This window comes from Balaenoptera physalus, assembly GCF_965194825.1.
Source record: "Balaenoptera physalus genome assembly, chromosome: 15".
Taxonomy (NCBI): domain Eukaryota; kingdom Metazoa; phylum Chordata; class Mammalia; order Artiodactyla; family Balaenopteridae; genus Balaenoptera; species Balaenoptera physalus.
The window spans coordinates 13,572,413-13,598,689 of record NC_138894.1 but is presented as its reverse complement, the minus strand read 5'-3'; the positions used below and the strand labels follow the sequence as shown (position 1 = coordinate 13,598,689).

General features: G+C 45.7%; 2 protein-coding genes across 7 annotated transcripts in view; one reads left to right on the top strand and one right to left on the bottom strand.

The window, feature by feature from the left end:
* The window catches only part of ANAPC1 (anaphase promoting complex subunit 1), a 98,047-nt gene extending 91,342 nt beyond the window's left edge, over positions 1-6,705 (top strand). For 4 of the 6 annotated variants that reach the window (XM_082426756.1, XM_082426757.1, XM_082426752.1 and 1 more), the window contains 2 exons: positions 252-386; positions 5,884-6,254. In XM_082426756.1, coding sequence (XP_082282882.1) covers positions 252-386; positions 5,884-5,999 — 251 coding nt within the window. In that variant the 3' untranslated portion in view covers positions 6,000-6,254. Of the gene's footprint in view, positions 1-251; positions 387-5,883; positions 6,255-6,422; positions 6,443-6,545 lie in introns of those variants that run through there. The other 2 variants (XM_082426754.1, XM_082426755.1) reach the window with 2 other exon arrangements.
* Positions 6,706-7,028: 323 nt separating this feature from the next.
* LOC309643830 (speedy protein E4-like) lies at positions 7,029-24,661 on the bottom strand. Its single transcript, XM_082426947.1, has 4 exons — positions 16,933-24,661; positions 15,367-15,425; positions 14,942-15,027; positions 7,029-14,588 (listed from the first exon to the last, which is right to left on the bottom strand). Exons 1-4 carry the CDS (start codon positions 17,030-17,032, stop codon positions 14,399-14,401), a joined length of 435 nt encoding a protein of 144 aa, XP_082283073.1. The 5' UTR covers positions 17,033-24,661; the 3' UTR covers positions 7,029-14,398.
* Between the last annotated feature and the right edge of the window lie 1,616 nt (positions 24,662-26,277).

The window sequence follows — 26,277 nt, the reverse complement described above, 5'->3', positions numbered from 1 at the left end:
TAATTTACGATTAGCATTTGTTTACATCGTTAGGTATGTAGTATCTCCGTCCCCCGCAGCACTCTAAACTCTGCAGTGACGGGCACTCTGTCTGGTTTACCACAGTAGCCTTAATGCCCAGCACAGGACCTGGGTGGTAGATGGTAAGTGCTCAATGAGCTCTTGATGAGAAAATAATAAAAAGAAGGCGGTCCTTGTGCCTCTCAGTTCTGTAATCGATTGGTTCTGTTCCATGTGTGCTTCTCTCACAGCTGGGGGTGACGGATGTGTGCACGCCTACCTCAACGGGCAGCCCTGCGAGGAGTCGCAGCTGAGCACGCTGGCCTGTTTCCTCGTCTACCACTCAGTGCCAGCCCCACGGCACCTGCCGTCTATAGGACTAGAAGGTACTTGCACGTCTACGTCCTCTTTTCAGTACCTGTATTACCCGCTGATGGGTTTAGTTTCTTGTTAGGAGGTGTTTCTAAACTGAGTTATTTTCTCCGGTTAGTTTTTTGGCTTCATTCATGTTTGGGTGTTATTGCTGAGAATTTTTTCTGGAAGAAAAAAAAAAAACCCAAACTATCTGAATTTTACACATGCATAATCCTTTATTTACGTTCAGAAGAGGATGGATTCTTCACAGGGCCTCAGATACCAGTATATACTAATAAACTAAATGTTCGTATTCTTTTACTCTGTTAATTGATTTTTATTAAAGTTATTTTTCTGTATTTTTTGGGTTTTCAGTTTGGATTTTTTTTAAACATATAATATTAATTTCTAATATTATAAAGCTTTGAAATGAACAGGTGCCTAATTTTGTATGTATTGACATTTGAATGTTTTCATAATAGTTTAAAATCTTAGCATCTGACTGTATTTTTCAGAATATGGAATCAGATACAAAATTTGTCCATTTAATCATTTAAACTTAAAATTTAATGATATTACTGATTTATAGCTGCTTTGAAAACCTCAGATAAAAATGCACTGTTTAGAGACTTCTGTTGCAGTTATGGCCACAGTGGAATTGCTCGCATTAGACTGACTCTCCTACAAAAGCAAATATGAAAGTGGACAAACTACATAAAGTTTAAAGGAATTGGTGGCAACCATAGTGGCCAGACTTGATTGAGAGACAAGAATGCCTGAGAGAAAAGACTCATTTGAGGAGCTCCATATTTACTCTGGCTTTCTCCCAGAGGCATTTGTCAATTCATTACAAGAAGGAGAGTCCCAGCAAAAAGCAGCAGTGCTACTGGGCAGAGGAGCCAGAGGTTGGATTAATGATTGCCCAGGACTAGAACTTGAGGAGCAAAATCCCAGATAGGAGGGGACAAGAGGAATAATAACTCAAAAACCTGGACGCACTCTTCCCTTGAGGCATTTGCCAAATCTTAACCTGCACATGTGCAGGATAAAACTTCAAGAAATCTAGCAGAAACCAGGAGGCTATAAATGTGGGCAACGATTTCAACAACAGCATAGTGCCAAGGAGACAAAGGGCGGTACTCAAGGCCTGCCAAGGCAGAGTGGCTCTAGTAAGCATCCCAGCCGTTCACATGAAGCAGTAGCAGGGCCAAGCCCTAGCAGGAAGGGTAAAACTGAAACAGACCAGACCTAAAATTAGCCTAGAGCAGAATTGAGGAGATCTGCTTGCATGCTACCTCCCTGACAGAAGAAAAATTAACCTGTATAGGAGGAAGAAAATATGTCTTAAACTTCTACAGTTTTTAATTCATAGTATCAGTGTTGAATCAAAATTAAAAGACATAATAGGAATAAAAGGTAGAAGAAACAGACTTGTATGTGATCCAGATATTGGAGTTATCAGACTTCCATAACTCCAGTATCTGGAGTTACTATGACTAATAACTGACTAATATTTCCAAGAAAATAGAGGAAAAGATAAAGAATTTCACCAGAAATCTGGAATCAGAGTTAAATGGAAATTCTAAAACTGAAAAATATAACTAAAATTAAGAATTCAGTATATAGGGAATTCACTGGCAGTTCAGTTCTTAGGATTCCATGCTTTCACTGCCTGGGGCCCAGGTATGATCCCTGGTCGGGAAACTAAGATCCTGTAAGCTGTGCGGGTGCAGCCAAAAAAAAGAAAAAAGAATTCAGTGTGTAGATTAATTAACATTTTAGACACAGCAGATAAATGAACTGGAAGACAAGTGTGTAGAAAATAAACAGATTGAAGCACAGAGAGAAAAATGAATGGAAAATTCAGAAAAGAGAGTAAGAGACATGTGGAACGCAGTGAAGAAGTCAAACATGCATGTAGTTGAGATCCCAGAATATGAGGAGAGAGAAAATGAGATAGAAGCCATATTTAAAGAGACAGAGGCTAAGAATTTTGAAAAATGGATGATGGATATCAACCTACAGTGGCCCCTGAGCAAGATAAATACAAAGAAAACCACACCTAGTTGCATAATAGTCAAGCTACTAAAAATAAAAGAGGAAAAAAATCTTAAAGCATAGACTTCCTTTTTCATCCAGGATGGAGTGACAGAGATCTGATTTACTATCCTGCCTGAAACAAGAAAACAAAACAACACAAAATAAACAAGCTGAAAAAACAACAAAGAAAACTGGACACTGCATACTAAACAATGGCTTTTGAGACATATATCAGGCAGTGAAGAAGAGTGATCCCAGAGAGATGAGAAACAAATGAGATAAGCCCTGCGATTGCCCCAGCTAACAGCCTTGAGAGTTTCCAGATTGTGAAGGAGGGAGAGGGAACCCAGGAAGAGGCTGGAAGACTCCTTCAGTTGAGGTGATGGAGCTGAGAGTACAGGGAGCCAAAGGAGCTAGAGTTTACATGATAGAGTGCCAGAGAGGAGAGAGCTACACACAGAGAATGCCAGATGTCTGCAGAGGGTCCCCCTCAAATATCAGAAGAGTCCTTACTAATCAGCACATGCATATGAAGAAGTTTCCCAAGGCTGAGGGAAGAACTGTCCTAATGGATTAGAGAGAACCAGTTTGCACAGGTTCAGGAACAGTGTCTGTTCCCACAACTTCACAATTTAAGGTGCTGTACTCAGTGTGGTCTTGCCTCAACAATGGGAAATATTTAGCCCTAGACTAAACAGACTAAACAGAAATATTTAGCCCTAGACTAAAATATTTTAGCCCAGCTTAAAAATCTTAAAAGCACGACACAAAAGGATCAAACTGCTTTTCAAGTAATACAACTATATTCTGAAAGCTCAAGAATACAGAAATACGAAAATATCCAGCACCCAAGGTAAAATTCATGATGTCTGGCATACAAAGAAACAGGAAAATACAGCCTGTAATGAAGGAGGTGAGAAATCAATTACAACTGACCTGGAATTGACATGGATGTTAGTTAGCAGACAAGGACATTAAGACAGTTATTATAACTCTATTCCTTATAACCTTATTCCATAGTTCAAAACATTAAGAGATATGGAAATATAAAAAGAATCTGACTGAACTTTTAGAGATGAAAACTATAATTCTGAGAAAAACACACTGAATGGGATTAATAGCAGATTAGACATTGTAGAATAAAAAAAAAATAGTGAGTTTGAAGACATAGCATTAGAAACTATCCAAAATGAAATGCAAAAAGAAAAAAAGAGTTAAAAAAAAAAAGGAACAGAGCATTAAAAATGGAGTAAGCTCTGGGACTTAAAGGACCCAATTTACATGAGATTGGAGTCCCTGAAGAAGAGAAAAATGAGGGAGAGGGACAGAAAAAAATACTTGAAGAAATAATGACTGAAAAATTTACAAGTTTAATGAAAACTGAAGTCCACAGATGCAAGAAGTTCAATGAATTCCAAGACTGAGAAACATGAAGAAAGTTGCACCAAGGCACATAATAACCAAATTGCCCCAAACTAATGATAAAAAGTCTTAAAAGCAGCCAGAGGAAGAAGACATGTTACAGAGAAACAAAAATAAGAGTGATAGCATATTTTTCATAGGAAACAATGCAAGTGATAAATTAGTGGAGTAACATCTGTAAAGGACTCAGAGGAAAAACACTATCTAGTTAGAATTTTATACCCAGCAAAAACATCTTTCAAAAAAAGAAAAAAGACCATGAAATAAAGCCTTTTTCAGACACACAAAAGCTGAAAGAATTCATCAACAGCAGACCCACACTACTGGAAATGTTACAGTAAGTCCTTGAGGCAGAAGGAAAATAATGTCAGATTGAAATATGGATCTACACAAAGGAATGAAGAGCATTGGAAATGGTAACTACATGGATATATACATAAGGTTTGTTTCTTTTAAAAATGCTTTTTAAAGATAATTGACTTATAAAAATAATAGCAATGTACTGTGGGGTTTGTAAAATCTGAAAAGCAAAATGTATGACAATAATAGCTCAGAGGCTGGGCAGGGAGAAATGGAATTACAGCCGTAAGGCTCTTATACTACCTGTGAAGAGGTATAATCTTACTTGAAGGTAATCTGTGATAGAGATGATACTATAAATCATAATGCAACCACTAAGATAAGAAAACAGAGTTAGTGCTAATAAGCAATAAAGGAGCTATAGTGGAATCATAAAAAGTACTCAGTCCAAGAGAGAGGAAAAGAGGAAAAGGGGGAACAGAGAACAGACAGAGAAAATAGAAAACAAATAGCAAGATGATACATTTAAACCTAACCATAGTGATAGTCGCATTAAGTCTAAATGGTCTGGGGACTTCCCTGGTGGTCCAGTGGTTAGGACTCTGTGCTTCCACTGCAGGGGGTGAGGGTTCAATACTTGGTCAGGGAACTAAGATCCCTCATGCCGCGTGTTGTGGCCAAAAAAAAAAGTCTAAATGGTCTGTTAGAGTCCACAGTGTATCAGAACATTGGAGATGTTTTCCATAGCTCATATGTATTTGCTCTCTGTCTTTGAGTTTTAGCGAGGTCTTGGGAACACTGTGTATAACAATTAAATAGGAAATTTGTCTTAATTCCTGTTGAGGTTTATTAAACACATTTAATTCACAGATTACTGGCAGAGTCGATGAAAGGAAATACTAAAGAGAAATAGTTGCTTTCTTCACATTCTGTGCAGCATGACAACTCTTTCTTGTGTTAGTTATGCTTTTATCAGAAAGCCACTCGATTCATATCATGAGACTCTTCTCTGTCCATCTTCATGGGATCATGTGACCCAGCTGTACACTCTGCTGTCTGCATGTCTACTAGGATGCGTGTGGCTTAGAGACTCATCGGGATCATGTATATGTATATGTTGGGGCTGAGGAAAGGGAACTGTGGACAGTGGCGTGTGGTGGGGATGGAGGGAAAGAGGAAGATGATGCTTCACAGAATTTGCAGGTAATACACTTCCTGCGTCCCTTTAGAGCAGTGGTTCTTGACCTTGGCTGCACATCAGAATCCCCTGGGCGGGTTTCAAAGCTCCAGATGCCCGGGCTGTACTCCACATAAATTACATCAGCCTCTGTTGGACCAAGGTTGGGAACCATCGCTTGTTAGAGGAAGAGGCATTAGATTAACTTCTCTGTTACTCATTTTGAGCCTAGGTCTTTTTTTTTTTTAGGTAAATTATTAAGTGCATGGATTATGGTAATTGAGGATAGATGGGCGCATTTATTAATTATATTTAAGTAATATATGTATTTAAACAGTATTACTAGTTTCACATATGGTTACAGGTCAGTTTCTGAAGTACAGAATGGATAAATTAAAATTTTATATCAAATCATACCCTATAGTGCATTAGGGAAATTCATAGTTTAAATATTATCTTGCAGTAATTGTTTTCATACGGAAGAACGCCGGCTTGAAATGTGAATATGTGTCTGAAGCTTCCTTGAAAGAGGATGTATGGCTGAATTTATTTAGATATGTGACCCCTTCCCTCCAATTCCATTTCTTTAGGGAACACAAGCTTCGCAGAACTCCTCTTCAAATTTAAACAGCTGAAGATGCCAGTGCGAGCTTTGCTGAGATTGGCTCCTTTGCTTCTTGGGAATCCACAGCCAATGCTTATGTGATCATGTCTGGTGGTAAGCCTACCCTGAAACGTGACTTCTGCACAAAAACGTGACCAAACAACAAAGCTAAAGAAACCTTTATAAGTTTTATAATATAACTGGGGGGAAATGAGCTGCACAAACCTCAATGTATTTTAAAATCAAGGGTTTTAAATATTCCAGAGACATTGTTGCTGTTGGCATTAACATTATAAGAATATAAAAATGAGTGAAATTTTACTTTTGTAAATAAAATTTTTTGGTTTGTTTTCAAAACTCTTGATGATTACTTTAGTTTGGGGTTTCAGAGAGTAGAGCAGTGGGGGCTGAGATGGATATTAGTTTTTGAAATCTTTCAGCTGTGGTGATTCAGGTGAAGTGACTTTATGCTCAGAAATGCAAAGTTTTTAGAGAAGCTCTGTCATATGGTTTTACTTTCTGCAGCAACGAAGGGCTTTTAGCATTTCCTGAGGGCTTTTAGCATCACCATAGTCTTGTCTAAAGTAAGTTCGTACATCCTGTGACAGTGCCAGGCATCCTCATAGTATGATCGATCATCTTAAACAGGAGGAGATTTATACCCTAATGAAGAATTGCCCAACATGAAGCCTGCTCTAAATAGAGAAAATAAGAAATTTCCACTACAGAGAGGTCTTCAGAAATTATATTTTAAAATACAAGTTCAGAGGCTTCGCTGGTGGCACAGTGGTTAAGAATCTGCCTGCCAATGCAGGGGACACGGGTTCGAGCCCTGGTCCAGGAAGATCCCACATGCTGCAGAGTGACTAAGCCCGTGTGCCACAACTACTCAGCCTGCGCTCTAGAGCCCACGAACTACAACTACTGAGCCCGTGTGCCACAACTACTGAAGCATGCGCACCTACAGCCTGTGCACCACAACAAGAGAAGCCACGGCAATGAGAAGCCCGCGCACCGCAACGAAGAGTAGCCCCCACTCGCCGCAACTAGAGAAAAGCCCGCTCACAGCAACAAAGACCCAACACAGCCAAAAATAAAATAAATGAAATAAAATAAATAAATTTATTTAAAAAAAAAAAGAGTTCATTTCCACCCAGGATTTAGAGAACCATACGTCTGTATCAAGTTTCTGGACCAGATGCTGAGGAAAGGGATTCGTATAAAGGTGTCTGCAGCTTCAGGTTTCCAGTCCAGGAAGAAGAAGGCTCCCTGCTGTCCAGATACTGATGTGCCCTCTGCCTCCTAAATGGCCGGTGGGACCGTAAACTGGTCGAAGCTGCAAGGTCCATCCAGTGATTTCACGTTTCCACACCCTGAATTGTGGGGTTTAGCTTTAAAAGTAAAAATGAAAGCAAATACAAATGTTTCCATTGAGAGTTTGACAAAAACCCACGTGGTGTTTGCTCCTGCAGAGGGGGCTTGCGTCCGGAAGGCAGGCATCAGTGGTTCTCTTCAGACCTTCACTGTTCCACCTGTGTGCCCGCCCCGGGACTTGCCCTGCGTGTGAAGCATAGGCAAGGTGGCTGATTGGGAGGGTGAAATGCGCTTCCTTCACACTTAAAGAGTTTTTTCTTCTAATTAAAAATAAAAGAAAAAAATTAAAATGGTAGATGATGGAAATTCCATTTGAATCAGGGTATAAAGAACTCAGTATTGGGCAGCTGTCGCTGTCTTCACTCTCAATTGTTTATAACTTCTAAGCTTTTCTCTGATTGAAGAATGACTTGAGTTATTTGCACACGTATGAACTCTCGTGTACGAAGGAGAACAGTCATTGGAATGTTGTCAACAAAAGCAAAAATCAGGCTTTCTAAGGGAGAGAGCAGGATGGAAGATTGCAGATGGGCTGGAAACAGCACTGTCTTTGTATTTTGGGCCTCCCGAGGAGCGCAGGTGATGTCTGGACAGTCTGCTCCCGAGCAAACACGTTAGGATCGTCAGAGAAGTCAACGCCACCTCTTTGTGGGCTCTCAAAAAATCTTGAGAGTATGGCTTCCACCATCCAGAACATTTTCACCTCTTCACAGCCATGGCAGAGAAGAGCTGGAGAAACGCATCCAGCTCTGAGTGTTTTGGCCCAGAAGTGGCCCGTGTCACTTCTGGCTACAGCCTGTTGGCACGAAATAAGTTGCTCCACCTTGTAAGTGTTTTTTCACAAAGGGGAGAACTAGACACTGGTGAGTACTGGTAATGTCTGTCACAGTGTGATTCCTCACTTGTCCATCCATCTTCTCTGCTCACGCAGATGGAAATGCATGTCATTGCCTCCATAGATGGACATGATTAAAGAAACAGTACAGTCACACACACACTCAGGTTATTACTGTTTCCCCGACGGATGCTGGCGTCTGTGCTCCTCGCTCGAGTGTCTTCCAGAGGAGTGAAGGCATGAACTTGTGGGAAGCTCTGAGGCACAGACGCCAGGCCTTAGCAGCAGGACACCATTGGTGTAAGCCTCACAGAACTTCTCCTTGGTGCTGCGTAATCTTACTTGAATAAGACCACTTTCTCACCCTTTGTCTAGAAACCAGCTGACTTCACAGCATACGGAGAGGGGCATGTCCCAGCTTAGGGGATCTCCTGACATCCTAGAGGAGGCAGGAAGGAGGGGGGCTCGCATCTCTCAGCCTGGTGGTCGGTGTGCAAATGCGCTTGGTGGGAGGCCGGCGAGCCTGCTGGGCTGTAGACAGGCCCGAGCGTGGGAGCCGGCATTGGACTGGAAGCCAGAGCCTGTGGGAGCCGAGGCAGGAATTGTCAGAGGAATGGACTTGTGACGATTCCAAGGGAAGCACGTGCCGAAGCCCAGTCTGAGCGATGGGAGGAGGCCAGGCTGGGAGAGGATGATGGGAACTGGGTGAAACTGAAGGCCGTGGACCAATCTGAGACCAAAGCAGGAAGACTTTGTTGCCTCCTTCATACAGGGTTGGGGACCTCTCTTCTGGGTTCCCCATCCTCATACTGACCAAATTTTGGGGAAAATGCCTCACTGTATGAAGATCTCTCCAGTTAAGCAATGGGGGAGGGGACAGGCTTTGGTCACCTCTGTACCCCTGTGTCTGCAGTTTTTAAGCAGCAGTGGAAGGAAGCAGAGATGAGGTCGGAAAAACACCTCCTCCACGTGGAGGCCTCTGTCAGCACTTACTGCGCCCGGCAGATACCCACGCTGGTTCCAAAGCTTCCCAGGTGACTGTGTTTTCCTGCTTCCAAGGCCAGGTTCCCCCTACTCCAAAATACATTGGTTGCTTCTCATTACAGTCACAAGCTTCCGCAAAGTCTTTTTTGATAAAAGAAGAGCCCCTAAAACCACATCCTTGATTTTGCCTGTGGATAAGGAAGACTTGCCTGTTCTCCATCCTCTTGCTTTGCTCCATCTTATGTTCTTGAGTGAAAGTGAGGCTGGGATGGAAAGTGGGGGCTGCTCAGAGGGCAGGACTTTCAGGCCCCAGACAAGGAGAGCCCATCGATCAGGCAGCTGCACCAGGAGCTCCCTCAGGTGGCATCTGGTCCTGCCCCTCGTTCTACAGCTGAGACCCGGAGGCTCAGGGAGGGGTGGCTGGCCCAAGTCCGCACCGCTCCCCATCGCAGCCCAGACAAGCCTGGGCGCCCAGATACGCTGTTTCTACCCGAGAACCTGGTCCATTACTGCCTTTCTTCCTGGTCCAGTAGACCCTCAGGAAGAGGCTGATTAAATGTAAGTTACAAGGACGTTGCACCAGGCAGAGTTTATGAACACCTTTAAAAAGCAGACACACTGACTCTTCCTTTCTCTGTGCATCTTTGGAAAAACAAAGGCCTTTGTGTAGTTTCTTGGAATTAGATTAATTGAATTAGCCTGTGTGTTGCTTTCTTGGTCATTACAACAACTATCTTAATTAAAAATTTTCTCTTTTAGCTGAAAATATTTCTTCCATGGTACATTAAAACATGAAGTAGGAAATTTAGGAAAAGAATTAATTTTATACTAAGCTCAATAAAAGCAATGAAAATCTGTAAATAAGCACATGTTCTTTCTTAATTTCCACTGCTTTTACTCCAGTACTCAGGTGTGAAGTGTCTCGCCTTGCCTCCGTAGGCAGTGGCGTCATCCTGAGTCGTATGTGCAGGTGCAGGGCCTTGGGACACTGTGGACCGTGTGCTTTCAGAACCCAGACGTGCCAGATCCTGATCTGAGGAGTCACATTACTGGGGGACTCGTCACAGGGACAGTGGTTGGAAGCTAGTTGGTGCCACTTGTTTCCCTTTCATTCGTGTTTATTTGTGTGCATATCTTTCACTTATCAAGAATATTTTAATTCTGCTTACTGTACCATTTCAGAGATTAAGAAGATATTTTGGGTAAATGTGTATAACTCTGGAGTTGAAGGAAGAATCCTTAGCAAATCCACTGTAATTAGCATCCCTGGCTGCAGTCTCCTGCCCCGTAAGATGTAGATGAGAGGAGCTCCAGCCCTCAGGCGATGAAATCTCTGCAGGTCCCCAGAGGAGGGCGCAGGTGCCGTCTGGTCACCTCCCTCCACCCCCACTCTGTTTCACTGGTTCACCTGTAGGTCATCCCCTGTGCCCTGTGAGGGGCCTGGCTGTCAACTCGGCGTCTTCACCACCTCCTCCTCTCTCCTTAGCCTCCACCTATGTTTCCCATATGGGACCAGGTAAGAGTGTGCTGTTGGGAGGTACCAGCGAGAGATGCACAAGCAAGGCCGGGAGGTGGGAGAGGAGGCGAAGCCGTTATAGGCGGACACGAGGGCAGATGGTGCATACCTGGCAGCAGGGCGTTAATACCAGCTCTGCCCGGGGGCCCCGCCCTGGAGTTTCTGGAGGTTTGTTGGGGCTTCTTCATCCTCTGCTCCAAAAACCCCTCCATCTGCTTCCCTTTATCAACACCCTTTCTGCTTGGGTTCCTGAGCAGACCCTGTGATGCTGTGTGGGATGTAATGACCCAGATGTGAACACAGCCCGTCCCGAGTCCCCGCCACTTGTTCTCCCCTGGGCTTTGCTTATGGACTTTCCAGCCCCTTGGTTACCTCCCCTGAGCTCCCAGTGCTGTTCACTTGCCTTTTCCATTATCAGACACTCAGCTGTTCTCTGAAAGCCCCAGATTTCTCTGCAATCCTGTAATCCTTGCACCAGCTCCCCCGAATGGCACCAGCCTCAGTGCTGCAGTAGCAGTGACCCCCCTGAGTGGCCTTGGGTTTCCCCTAACATGCTGAGGGGACTCTCTGACTAAAGGAAGAATGGGCGACCTTTTAGCTGAGTAATTGGAACGCATTGGGGTTGGCCCCATTTGTGTCAGGATTCCTGGGACGGAGTCACAGGTGTGTGGATGGGGACATAGTGTGGCCCATTGCCCAGTCCTGTTGGTTCTGGGTTTGCCCCTCAGCGGCCACCCTGAGGAGAGAACCAACCCTTAGCCCAGCTGCTTCCATTCCACCTTGGCCTTCTGGGGCAGCACAGACTGGGTATCACAGACCGAAAAGTACTGTGGTCCTCTGCTGCTGGAAGTTTCGAGGACTTGAAGAAAATGCTAAACCTTCATGGGATGGAGAGCATTGAACAACTGTATTGCTTCCTGAAAGGAGTTGGCATTTTATAAGACTTGACTGTGAGGTTCCTGGGAACCTTACCAGAAATTTCTTGGCAAAATTAGACATTTCCATGGGAAAAAAAAAGAGACGAAGAGCTAGATAGTTTCTGTCTGGCAATTGCAGTGATTACCTGGTAATACTGTATAGCAGCTGCCCAGTAATAAAACTTCCTACCTAAAGGGGCTATACATATAGAGAGCTGTAAACCTGAACATCACTGAGCAAATCAAGCTGCAGTGGACCAGCCCAGGCCCTGGGATGGCCTTTAATGCTGGACAGGTGCCCCCAGGGCCCACCACCCCGACCCCAAGTGACCTTCTCGGTCTCTGAAGGGTTTTGAGCCTTAATTTTCCTTCCCTTGGTGTAAAAATCACGGTTCCTACTCTCAGTTGAGCATGTCTGTTGGTGTACCCCTCGCAGCTCTGATGATTTAAGGGTAAGCTCTTACAAACCACACAGCTGGGTTTTGCTTTGTGATTCAATCTGAAGATCTTTTTCTTTTAGTAGTGAGTTCAGATTTATTAATAATGTGATCTAAGGTGTGTCTAGTTTTTATATTTCTATATTTATACCTCACTTCTTATATTTACTGTGTATCTTTATTTGGTCTGTTTTCTCTGCTCTCAAAATTTGTTGTATTCATGACTTCGGCATTTAGAATGGCTCGTGTTTTTGTGACTGCATTTAACACTAATACCTTCATAGGATTCCTTGAATCCCTCTTTTCCTTACCTCGGGCTTCCACTGTCTTGTTTCCAGCTTTGATGGCACCCTGGCACCTCCCCACCTCTCCCCAAGGCAGCATTCATGAGCCCCTCCCCTGCTCTCTCCCTTCTCTGAGTTTGAAGGTTGGGTTATTTCTGTAATGTCAGAGTGAACGATAGCATACGATTCCCCCCTTCTGTTCCCACTCTGTGTCAGCCTTAGGTCGGCCCACTGATGTTCTCCGTGCCTTCCCTCAGTCCTTCGGCTGAAATGTCCCATCTCTTCACTGGATAAGGCTGCTCTCCAGCAGATTAGATGCTGATTGCCCTCCTCTCTCCTCACGTGTTTCTCTCCTTCCTGTCTCTGCCTCTTTTCCTAACTACCTTCTAGTCGTTTCTTTGGGCTCTTCTCAGGTTCCTCCTCCTTGGTGGTCTAGGCCTCTTCCTGACTTTCTGTCCCTTCTCCCTCTGCCCATCCTCGGTCTCTGTGGAGGCTCCTGCTCTGGTCTCTTGTCTCCCTTGGGTGCCCCCCTCCATGTTACTGCTAGACCCTTCCAGAGTACTCAGGGGTCAGGGCCTTTGTCAGCTGACACCCACTGGAAGGCTGGGGCCCATCGTGCCACTGGCTGGTTTCGACACCCCAGGTTCGGGCTGCCATGGTCCGCGGGCCTGAGGAGAGCTGGAGGCCCAGTGCTGTCCCTCTATGGCTGCCTGGAGGCCCCGTGGTGGGGGAGGGAGGGGGGGCGGGAGCTACAAGAAAAGAGAGAAAGTGAGATCAGAGTGGAAGGCAGACCCCCCAGCGAGGAAGCTGTCAGCACCACAGCACAAGGTGCGTGTAGGACAGGGGCCCCGGGAAAATCAGCTGTCACCCTCATCGCTCTTAGGAGTGACCAGATCCAGGAGGGGCCCCGGATGTTTTTCTTTCTTTCTTTCTTTTTTTTTTTTTTTGTAGTAAAAACACTATTTTCTTTCGAATTTTGAGACTCCTGCTATATACAGTAGGAATATGTAGTCCTGACATATTCTTGGTCCTCAAATAAAAACCTGGGGGATGAATGAAACTTCATACCAAATTCGGTTTATTTCAGAACACACTTGCCCTGCTTTTCTCTCTCCTTTTCTTTCTCCTGGGGTCAGAATGGGCCCCTGCAGTGAGGCAAAGGGTGAGGGGCTCAGCTCACAGGATTGTCCTAGTACAGCCATCTGCCCAAGCAAAGGGTTCCTTACGCATTTCACAGAAGGTCTCCCTCCACTTCAAGTGAATCCACACATAAAAACGAAATTTAAGCCAAGGAAAACAAATGCTAAAGCGTGTGATGCTAGTCAGGTGATCGGTCTCTGTGCATGTGTCGTTTGTCACGGGCTTCCTCACAGCTCTGCCTGTGTACTTGTTTCCTTTATTTTCCAGCGAGCCTATTTGTTCAGAGACCAGAGAGCCCTAGGAGCTCCTTGCGTCCACGTGAGGCTAGATCCTGACGCGTCCTGCAGGGGCCCCGCTCAGGGTAGCTTGCAGCAAGTGCGAGCAAAGCGCACAAAACCTGTGATGACGTGTTGGAGTGAATCGTTCTCTTTTCTCCCAAGAGCCACCACGGTAATGGCTCCTTTTCCAGAAAGGATGACCTCAGTGTTTTTCATGTATTTATATTTAAAAATGCAACTCAGATCAAAACCCTGCAGAGGTTTTCATTCATTACTTAGATCAGCATTTCCAAGAGTTTTCCTAAAAAAGAAGAAAAAAAAGAAATTGCTATACAAATTGGGACCTTGTATAGCATAGTAAATGATGCCATAATTGAATCCATTTGGAGAATTTCTGTATAAACACAGTAATTACTTTCTGTACCATGGGAGTTCTCAGAGCCCTTACTAGGCTAACCGTGCATTAAGGGATGCAGTGGCACTTCCTCGTGACCACCAGCCCTGGAGGTGACGGCAGGGCACGGGGTGGGGTTGTCCCCACCAGGAGGCCCAGTACTCACTTGGACCACCTGCAGCCCCTGCTCCATTCCTTGGGAACCTAGGGGGCACACTGGCGTGCTCGACTCCAGACCCAGTGATGTGGGTTCTGGGCCTGGATCTGAAAGGGAAGCACAGCAGGGTGAGCGCCTGGAGGAGGGGCCCAGCCCCTCCACCTCTGGGGTGCGCTCCCCGGCCCTCATCCCCGACAGACCTCCTCACACAAATCCGGGCTGACCCAGGCTCGGTGCCCCGTCGCATGGAAGAGTTCCACCTTCAGCTTGAGGAACTCCTTGTAGAGGTCTGGCCAGTGCTCCCTGCCCAGCAGGAACTGGTAGATGCTCCGCTTGGACGTGGGGTTGTCCTCCTCCATGTCGGAGGCGATGTAGCTGCCGTCAGAAAAGAGGGCTCGCTGGTCCCGGCCCCCACAAGGACTCTCAGGCGAGACAGTGGAGAGAGGCTGCTGAGGTCACCCTGCAGGAGCACCCGGGCCCACAGAGGGCAGGACCGTCCTCAGCACCCAGGCTGCTGGGCACATGCTGTGCCCGGCCCAGGTCAAGGTTCTGGCTGTCTCCATTTCCCTGGGACTTTCTACCTCGGGTCCCTCAGTCTCTGGGCAGCAAATGGTGTTTCCTGGCTACGTTCATTATCCCAGGACCTTCCTCATTGCCTTCCCCTCCTCTGACCATGTGACCCCTTGAGGGCCTTGAACCACCACTCGGGGCCCTCGGGCATTGCTCACAGGGCCAGGAAGAAGTGGATCCTGTTGTAGAGGTGACCAGGCAGCCCGACACGGCCGAAGTACTCCACCACCATGGAGAGCAGGTACTGCGTGGAGACAGAGGGCGGGGGAGGGGTGGCCAGGGGTCAATGGCAGGGCCAGTGTCCTGAGTGGGCCACGCGCCCCGCCCCCATCCAGAGGCCAGGTGGGAAAGCCACCCAGGGTGGGCCTTGCTAAGGGTCTCATGGCCCTTTGACATGCGGAGATGAGCTGACGGGAGGCCAGGGAGGAGATGCCCAAGGGCCGGGGTACCGGCAGTGTGTCCGTCCTTCCTTTCTGGCACCAAGGGCGGGTCTCTCCAGGGCTTCTGCTCAGGCAGACACCTTGTCCTCCGTCCCCACCCCCAGGGACCCCTTGGTCCCTCATAATTGTAGTGCTGTGAGTACCTTGTCAGACACCTTCAGGAAAATATCAGCTTCCAAGAAGCTCTGGATAAAAGGGTCCTCTGTAAAGGAAGGGAGACGCGATGAGGGCCTTGGAGCAGCCCTTCTGGGAGCAGCGAGCCTGGGGCTGTGGGACATTTCACAGGGAGGAGGAGAACTGGAAACTTCTCCCACTTCCTCTGTTTCAGGAAGTAGAGTCAGCTCTCTTCCCCCAGGAAGGCTCAGAGCCTTAACAGTGACAAAGCTGTTCCTTCCATTGACCCAGGGAGAGTGAGTCTCAACTGTGGGGCAGGGATTTTGCTATTGTTATTTAATCTTCAACACATGGGTGGGTATGTGTGTTTCATAAAGAGATATGAACTGGTTCTCAAAGTTTAGCATAACTTTCCTCGAGCCAAAGCTTGGCTGTGGCCTTGGGCCTCTGGGCACTACATCCCTGTCACTTCATCATACTGTGACTGTGCAACGCTTTCCTGCCCCACCTGATAACTGAGCATCCTATGTGGGCAGTGGAGAGTTCATACCCCCCTGGGCGGGGGTGGGGGGGCACTGGGCATTCTACCCTCCTTCTCCTGGACCCCTTCACTTCCTGCTGATAATGACCTGGCCTCCCCTGGCCCCAGCAGGCTCATCTGGGATTAGAGTTGTCCCTGGAGGTGCCATTTTCCAGTGATGGCCTGAGAATGCCAGGTCCTCCTTGTCCTTCACACCTTGCCCCGGACAATGACATTTACCCAGACAGGAGGATGGAGGGGTCATGGATCATTTCGCCCTCCCTGACCCTTGTCCAGGCCGCCTGGCTCCCGGAAGGGCATTGCTTTCTGTGATGATGAAAATATTCTGTAGCTTGCTGTCCAGTACGGTAGCCATTAGCCGTGTGTGGCTACTGAGCTTATGAAATGTGGCTGGTGAGAACCAGGAACTGAATTTCAGAAGTTTATTTTAACTCATGTAGAATTAAATTTGAAGAACTGCATGTGGCTAGTGTGTGCTGCATTGGGCAGTGTCAGCTCCGTGTCATCCCCCAACCTGCCGCACTCGGTCCTGCCTCTGGTCCTGACATCACCTTCTCTGCAGACCTTCCCTGAGTATCTGTGTCACAAAGCTCTCCTACTCTTGCTCACAGCCCATCTCTAGGTGTCATTGCCTTTTCCTTCTCTGTATTTGTCACTGGCTGAGAGCAACTTATTTCTGTAATTTTTTTTGGTCTCCTCCCACTTTGAGCATAAAGGCAGCGAGATCTAGTTTGTCCTTTCATCACTAATCTCTAAAATCTTAACTGGAGGGAATAAATGTGGGCAGGGGATTCCTCCCTTGATTTGTCCTAAAATGTCTTGATAATTGAAGACTCAACCGTGAGTCCTTTTTTCCCTTCGCCCTCCAAGAACTTGTCTCAGATGAAAACCCATCAGCACCGCAGTAGAACTGTGGAAACAGAGTGATCTGCTTCTGTGCCACCTGGACACCTCACAGCTCTGAGCCCCAGGGGGAGGTTTGGCCATGATCCCGGAGCCTCTGGGATCCTCGGTGTGGAAGGGACCTGACACTCCACCGGCTCAGAGCACAGACCCAGCAGCCGGTAGAAGGCCTCCTGGTCTTCTGGACGATAACTGGATCTTCTCTTGTTCATCCTGAGTTTCGTTCCCTCAACATGATTGACGGTCCACATGTTCCTCCTCTGCCCGCGCTTCTTCCAGGACTTCAGCTCGGAGACAGCTTCCGAGGAGGTGGGATCGGAGGCCAGGGGGCTGCTCTCCTGGGCGGCTGCAGGAACAAGACTCTGTGTGAGCACAGACCTGACCCACCTGGGAGGTCCTCCTGAGTCTTCCCTCGCAGCTCACCCTGAAGATTGAACCCTGCCTCCTGAGGACAGGACAACAAGTGGTTACTCAGCAGTAACTGGTGTTCTGCTCAGGGCCAAGGAAGCTGAGGACACCACACCCCCCTTGACATCCATCAGTCTCTTCCTCTTCTGGCCTCTCATCCTCCGGGTTCTCTGCTCAGAGACAGCCTCTGGAGGGGCAGAACTGCAGGCCAGAGGGCTCCCATCCTGAGCAGCTGCCAGGAGAGAGGAAGGACCCCGTGTGATCAGGGGAGGGACCCCCCTGGGAAACACTGCGCTCTTCGCTTCTCACTCACCTTGAGTATGTTGCATGTGACATCTGAAGGGATAAGAATGGCCATCACCCCCTTTGCACTTTGTCTATAAAGGAGGGTAGGAACTGAATTAATATTTACCTTTCTTTGCCAGGGAAAAACTGCTCTCCTCTGCCTCTTTCCATGGATCTTTCTGCCTGGGGGACACCTCTGTGGAGACAAATGTGAAACTCTCTGGTCATCGATGTCTTTAATAACTACAAAGGTGAACAAGAGAGTGACCTCCTGTCTCACCCTGGACACCCTTTCCCCTGCCCTGCAGACCCACACTCATGAGAGTCCAGGGAAGGAGAAGTGATGCTGGAGCCATGATGATCTATCACCTTCATTCATTCAGAGAGCAGGGATAAGTGTGAATGACCACACACACCTGGCTTCCCTTCCATGCGCTGCCTTTGCCTCTGACTCTTTTTTGCCGGGTCCTGTGGGCTTGCAGCAGTCTCTGAGGCAGCCGATGTGGAGCTCAGAGGGGTATCCTGTCTTTTCTGGGTACAAAAAAATGGAAAGAAACCAACTTGATTCTGACCAGGCCATTTCTTTCCACTGAACCTGCTTCTTGTGAGACCTAATAATAATTAAAATGGCAATAACATTAGCTAACAATAATTGCTTAGTAAACTTCAGATATTGATTAGTGCATTGGGATTACCTCATTCAATCCTTACAAGGAGGTGTGAGGTAAGGTGTGTAACTTGCCTGTTACTTGCCTGTTTACAGATGAGGAAATGCTGACCTAATTTGTCTAGGATTTGTTCCTTGACCGTGGCTAGAGCTCTTTGGACTTGGGATTAGAACTCGTGTCTGTGCGGTGCTCAGGGGAAGAAGGCTGGTGGCAGCCACAGTTGAGCCTCAGTCACATTTCCATTAGGGTTGAGCTGGCCCACCTTACACGCTTATGTCATCGGCTCTGCCTAAATATCCCTGTGAACCACTATAAAGTTACAGCAATCCAACCCGGCAAAAATCTGACCAGAGTAGCCCAGGCCTGTCCAAAATGGCCCTGGAAGCTGATTGAGGCAGTTCCCCCTCAAGAAGGCCAGAGCCGCCTGCCGCCTCCGAAGGCAGTGTTCCTCCTGGGTGACAAAGTGTCCACATGCTCCCGGGGCTCTCGAGGTCGAGTTCTCTGTAGAGTCGCTTTACTGTCTCTCCTCCTTCCCCCATATTCATTTCGTTCTCCTTTTGCCCACATCCCCTCCTGTTCTCTTTTCTCCCCAAACTCGAGACCTATTTGTATTCCTACTGCATCCCAGTCACTCATCTGGAGGTTCACAGGTGATCCCTTCCCCATCCCCTGCAACAGCTTGGAGGAACATAGTTCAGGATCCAAGACTCACCTTAGTACAGAAGAGAGTGACGCCCACCCCAAGTAAGCACCTGGAAGCTCCCTCAAGATCTAGGCCCTCACCCTTTCCCAGAATGCAGCCTCACAACAGCGTGAGAAGAGCACTGACTGTAGCCAAATGTTCGGGATCAAATGGCTTCCGAGATTCCGGAGCCCTTGCCATGAGTCACTGATGACATCACACCATTCCACCAGGACCTGCTCTTTGGTTTATAAAAGGCTCTCAAGGAAAAGACTGTGGGCCTCAAGGAGGAAGGAGTTAGTGTCCCAGCCTGAACACTGGGATCACTTCCTCTTACCCCAGTATTATCTCTGAACCTCATCGTGTGTTTCATCTAACCAATTAGGGATTCCAAATGAAAGTGATTCATCCACATATCAAAAAATTGAGAAAATACAAAATTAAAAGTTGATTAATATTCATAGTAAAGTTATTAATGTACTTTATTTGATTTTTATTTATTTATTAAACATCTTTATTGGAGTATAATTGCTTTACAATGGTGTGTTAGTTTCTGCTTTATAACAAAGTGAATCAGCTATACATATATATATATATCCCCATATCTCCTCCCTCTTGCATCTCCTTCCCAGTGTGGTTTATTTTTACTCCCTTCTGATTTGTGTTTAGCTATGATCATATTGAGATTTTAAAACTTAACTTTTTCATTTTGAGATAATTGTAGATTCATAAACGCAGTTGTAAGTAATGACACATCCTATATAACTTTCACCAAATTTCCTTCAGTGATACAAACTTGCATATCTATACCACGGTATCACAATAGGAAATTGGCATTGGTAAAACCCATTGACCTTATTCAGATTTCCCCAGTTTTATATGCAATCACTTATGTGTGTATTTAGTTCTGTGCAATTTTATCACATGTGTACACTCATGTACACCACCACAAAGGTATAGAACAGTTCTATTATAAGGATCCTTCATGCTACTTTTTTATGGTATCTCCACCCACAACCCCTGGCAACCACTATTCTCTTCTTCATCTGTATAATTTTGTTATTTCAAAAATACATAAACGGAAACAGATAGTGTATTATCTTCTGATCTGGCTTTTATTTTTACTTTGCATAATTCCCTTGAGAACTATTTAATTTGTTGCATAAATCAATAGTTTATTCCTTTTTATTGCTTAGTAGGAATCCGTGGTTCTGCGGTCAAGTGCATATTTAGTTTTGTAAGAATCTGCCATACTCTTCTAGAGTGGCGCTATCATTTTACATCCCCACCAGGAATGTGTCAGTGATCCACTTTCTCCACATCATTGTCAGCATTTGGGTTATCACATTTTATTTTAACCATATCTCGTCGTGGTTTTAATCGGCACTTCCCTAATGATATTCCATAATGATATTGATTTCATGTGTTTATTTGCTGTCTGTATATCCTCTTTGGTGAAATCTCTGTTCATGTTTTTTTCTAATTGAACTACTTCTTTACTGTTGAGTTTTGAGAGCTTTTTACGTATATCCCAGATACAAGTCCTTTGTAAGATACGTGGTTTGCAAATATTTTCTCCCAGTCTGTAGCTTATCTTTTAACATCCTCTTTTTTTTAACCATTTTTTTCTTCTGGTTTTATTGAAATGAAATTGAGGTACAACACTGTATAAGTTTATGGTGTACAGTATAACTACTTGACATATGTATATATTGCAAAATGGTCACCACAGTCTAAGTTTAGTTAACATTTATCACCTCATATAGTTACAAAAATTTCTTTTTCCCTGTAATAAGAACTTTTAGGACTTACTTTCTTAGCACCTCTCAAGTACACCATACAGCAGTGTTAATTATATAGTCACCATGCTGTACATCACATCCTCAGGACTTATTTCTTTTATAATTGGAAGTTTATACCTTTCGACCACCTTCAACCATTTCACCTGCCCCCCAGTCCCTGCTTCTGGTAACCATCCATCTGTTCTTTGTTTCTATCAGTTTTTAAAAAATTTTATTGAAATATAGTTGATTTACAATGTTGTGTTAACCTCTGCTGTACAGCAAAGTGATTCAGTTATACATATATATATATATATATATATATATATATATATATATATATATATATCTCATACATATTCTTTTTCATATTCTTTTCCATTATGGTATATCATAGGATATTGAATATAGTTCCCTGTGCTATACAGTAGGACCTTGTTGTTTATCCATTCTATATATAATAGTTTGCATCTGCTAATCTCAACCTCCCAATCCATCCGTTCCCCACCCCCCTTCCCCCTTGGCAACCACAAGTCTGGTCTCTATGTCTGTGAGTCTGTTTCTGTTTTGTAGATAGGTTCATTTGTGTCATATTTTAGATTCCACATATAAGTGATATCATATGGTATTTGTCTCTTTCTGACATACTTTGCTTAGTATGATAATCTCTAGGTCCATCCATGTTGCTGCAAATGGCATTATTTCATTCTTTTTTGTGGCTGAGTAATATTCCATTGTATATATGAACCACATCCATTCATCTGTTGATGGACATTTAGGTTGCTTCCATGTCTTGGCTATTGTGAATAGTGCTGCTGTGAACATAGGGGTGCATGTATCTTTTTGAATTACAGTTTTATTCAGATATACACCCAGGAGTGGGATAGTGGGATTGCTGGATCATATGGTAACTCTATTTTCAGTTTTTTGAGGAAACTCCATACTGTTTTCCATAGTGGCTGCATCAGTTTACATTCCCACCATCAGTGTAGGAGGGTTCTCTTTTCTCCACATCCTCTCCAGCATTTGTTATTTGTAGACTTTTTTTTTTTGGGGGGGCTGTGCCGCATGGCATGTGGGATCTTAGTTCCTTGATCAGGGATCAAACCTGTGCCTCCTGTAGTGGAAGCACTGAGTCCTAACCACTGGACCACCAGGGAATTCCTATTTGTAGACTTTTTAATGATGGCCATTCTGACTGGTGTGAGGTGGTACTTCATTGTAGTTTTGATTTGCATTTCTCTAATAATTAACAATGGTGAACAGCTTTTCATGTGCCTATTGGCCATCTGTATGTCTTCTTTGGAGAAAGGACTATTTAGGTCTTCAGCCCATTTTTTGATTGGGTTGTTTTAAACTGCTTTATTGATGTATGTTACATAATAGTCACTCATTTTAAACATACAATTCAATGAATTTTAGTGTATTTACATGGAGTTCAACAATGATCACCACAGTCTAATTTTGGAACATGTCCATCCCCCCAAAAGATCCCTCCTGCTCATTTGCAGTCACTCCCCATTCTCACCTCCAGCTCTAGGCAACCACTACTCTACTGCGTGTCTGTTTTTTTTTTTTTTTAACTGGGGATTGGTAGAGAAATCAGTTTGAAAAAAATATTTCATTGCTAAAAGCCATTTGAAATTTACTCATTTTAAACTCTTTATTGATAAATGAGAAAACAGTGGCCCTGAAAGCACCAGGGTCTAGCCCAAGACCACACACAAGCACTACATGGCAGAGGCCAGATCCCTTGAAAAGTATTCTTCCCACTGGGAACCTGGGTGCCAAGCTTTGGGGTGGAGTGACCGCAGGTTCTGCCATGGTTCCCTCTGATTGGTGCCCCATGAGAAGTGCCCTGTGGGGTCTGGAGCTGAGGGAGACGGGGGCGGCATCTTCTCCCTCCGAGACACTATTTCTGACTCTGGTTGGGTCTGTGGTCTCCACCCCTAATTCCAGCCCATTGAGGGGTTATCCTTGAAGCCAGGGCTGCCCTTCAGCTTGGTGGCTAGATTCCTGCTTCCTCCATTCTTCAGATTTCACACCAGATAAGTTTTCTCCTAGTGAGATGTGACTCTTGGAGGGCAGTTGTTTTGTTTTGTTTTGTTTTGTTTGCGGGGAACGGGGAGTGTGGTGAAGGGAAAGGGAGCAGGAGCTTCTTTATGGAGTCTCTATATTCTGGAAATTTTTATGTCCTAGAAATCTCCAGCATAGATGGGGTGGGGGGAGGCAAGTTTGGCATTGTCACTAGCGTGGACTCCACCACAGATGTCTTCTGGGACCAGTCAGCACCACCATGGTGAAGCCAGCACAGAGCTGGAGGCCTAGAGGGTTCGAGAGGGCATCAGTCATGGGGAGTGGCTGTCACCCACCCCAGTTCCACATGTTGGCTTAGGCAGGGGATTCTTAACTCGCGGGAGTCTGGGTCTTATGATGTTTCAGAAGAAGCCAGAAATTATATTTTTTTAATGTGAAATCTTCCAAATTTTAAACAATGGCGACAAATTAAAAAATTTTGAATGCCATGTGGAGAGCACACAGGACGCATCAGCTTCTGAGCCTGGCCAGGGGCTCTGCTCTTCAGGATTTAGCTCCAAGAACCACTAGCAGGGGATTCCAGGGTGGGTGGGGGGATGGGGGGCTTGACAGAGAGTATTCTCTCTCTTCTTTCGCTTCCTCAGGCCATGTCTATGCAGGACTAAATCGAAGGGGTCATACTTTTCCTTTATTATTGATTTATTTAGTTTTGGCTGCGCTGGGTCTTCGTTGCTGCGCGTGGGCTTTTCTCTAGTTGTGGCGAGCGGGGGCTACTCTTCGTTGCGGTGCACGGGCTTCTCATTGCGGTCTCTTCTCTTGTTGCGGAGCACGGGCTCTAGGCGCGCAGGCTTCAGTAGTTGTGGAGAGCAGGCTTCAGTAGTTGTGGCTCGCGGGCTCCAGAGTGCAGGCTCAGTAGTTGTGGCGCATGGGCTCAGTTGTTCCACGGTATGTGGGATCCTCCCGGGCCAGGGCTCGAACCCGTGTCCCCTGCATTGGCAGGCGGTTTCTTAACCACTGCGCCACCAGGGAAGCCCCTATGGTTTTCCTTTAAAACATTCCCTCTCTCAACTTGCCTATGACTTGGGTGTTAAGTAGGGTGCTGATGGCCGTGGAGCTTCCTGGGATCATTCTGGAGGCAAGGGGAGGAGAGGTGTGTCCTCCTTGCCTCCCTTCCTGGTGGTGTCAGCTCTCCGAACTTGAAGGGGGAGGGGGAGGAGGCTATCTTGGTCTTTCACTTAAGTGTTCACCTCTGTTTCCACCCTTCCTGTGCTGAGAAGCTCTGCAAAGCTCGTTTCTTTTCCCGTGTGGTGGTAATGGTGGTGATGCTTGTGGTACCAGCCTCTGTATCCCCGTCTTTATGAGACTGCCAGCAGCAAAGTGCAGCTGGGCTCTGTCTCTGGCTGCTGATGCTGGGAAGATGTCTGTGGGTTTCCTCCACTCCCTCTTCCTTGATAGGGGGTGAGCTGTGAACCCAGCTGGCTTTCTCTGTGGGCGTTGGTGGTGGTGGTAGGATGTTGGCTGTTCTTTCCAATGCGGGTTTGCACTGTGAGTCCAGGAGGGGGTCAGGAGGATGATTCTTGCATGGCCTTTTGAAGAACACAGTAGAGACTTTACAGTTTTTTTGTGGAATGGACGCCAACATTCACGTCCGATAGAGGTCGCTGCTGTAGCTGCACGTCGAGAAGGCAACCAACTTTCCTGAGACACACTATCAGGGATTATGAGGGCATCCCCCCATGCTCTCGGCTGACCAGGTCATATTCGATTACTGAAATTAGAGGAGGCCTTTGTTAGGGTTACACCGTCAGCAACAGAGGAAAAACCATGAACTCACATAGGTACAGCAGAGGATGAATGGAAACATATCCCATGGGACTTGCTGTTTTCCCCAATGTGGGTCTGGTGCTGCCCCCGCACTGAGAGGCAGATGTCCTAGATTCAAGGCATTATGACTAATCTGAATCACTCTGGACGAGTTAGTTATGCCTGTGATTCTGAAGGTACAGTAATATAATAACCTTGAACCACACAGCAATGCATGTACATGTACCATTCTCCCAGTAGGGACTAATGACTTAATGACTTTGAATAAAGATGTAGAACAAGTATAGAAGCTGCAGTTTAGACTAGGAGGGTAATTTCTGTTCCTCAGCCTTAAGCTGAGTAACCACATCTCACTCTGGAATGTGCCCAGGGACCCAGTACAATACTGTAAATTCATCTCTTGCAGTGGGTGGATGGTATAAACCGGATGCTTTGACAAGATTTGGAGACTGTTTTAAATTGTGAATGGAGGTACGTTGGATCCACCAGATGGTACTGAAGTCAAGGAGGAGAACTCCACAGAATGATCCCAAACCCCACAGCCGGCAGTCTCCTCTCTGTGCCGGGCACTCCCTGAGTACTGCCCTCAGATGACCAGAGCTTACGGAAGAGCTTGCAGCGTTGACCTGGATTGTGACAGGTTTGGGGGAAACCTCTGTTTATTCTGAAGACTCCTGAATCACCCCTCCTCTCTGCCCGCAACACTCTCTTGGTGCATCTGGGGCTAACATCTGTCAATGTGTGATCCCCAGAGTGTGGGTGGGAGCCAAGTGGAGCAATCCTTTTTGGCCTGTGCATCTCTTGTCTCGCTTCTTCACTTAGCTGGGATGTAGCTGGAGTTCTTGATGAGACAAATCTGCTCTGAGCCTTTTTCCTCCAAGAGCCCCTTTTGTACACCGGGTACTCACCTTCTTCCATTTCGGGGAGAAGAGTAGCTTAGTTACTGTCTTCTCAGCTGGGCAGCTAGAGGAAATACTCAGAGTTCCCAAGTAGAGTTGTCACGGATTTGGCTTTGAGAAAGAGCTTGGAATTGTTCTGTGTATTTTGGGAACATTTAGATAACATTTCCTATTACATCTTTTGAGAAATTTTCTTTGCTCTGAAGTTTACTTTATTTGATATGACTGTAGCCACTCTGTTTTTTTTTTTGACTGATGTTTACATAGCATATCTTTCTCCATTCTTTTATGGCCAACCTACCTCTACTGTTATATTTGAAGTGAATTTCATGTAGACGGTATATGGTTGGGTCATGTTTTCCAATGCACTCTGCCAATCTCTGCCTTTTAATAGGTGTATTTATTTATTTATTCATTCATTCATTTATTGGCCACACCGTGCAGCATGCAGGATCTTAGTTCCCTGACCAGGGATCGAACCCGTGCCCCCTGCAGTGGAAGCACAGAGCCTTAACCACTGGACCGCCAGGGAAGTCCCTAGGAGGTGTATTTAGACTATTTACATTTAACGTCAGGATTCATATGTTAGGGCTAAGTCTGCCATTTTCTTTTTTCCTTTTTGTTCTCTCTTTTGTCTCTCTGTTTCCTTTTTCCTGCCTTCCTGTGCGTTGCTTGAATATAATTTATAATTTCATTTTGGCTTTATAGTGTTTTTGAGTGTATTTCTTTGTGTCAGTTATTTAGTGGTTGCTCATCTGAGACCCCGGGATCTCTATGTGGCTTCCACTGGCACTGCACGTGGTGGGGGCGTGCCTTATTGTTGCCAGGCATGGATGAGAATTCTGGGCTCTCACTCAGCCCTGACTGACACCATCCTGGCTGTGGAGGGAAGGGCAGAGCATCTTGTTACAA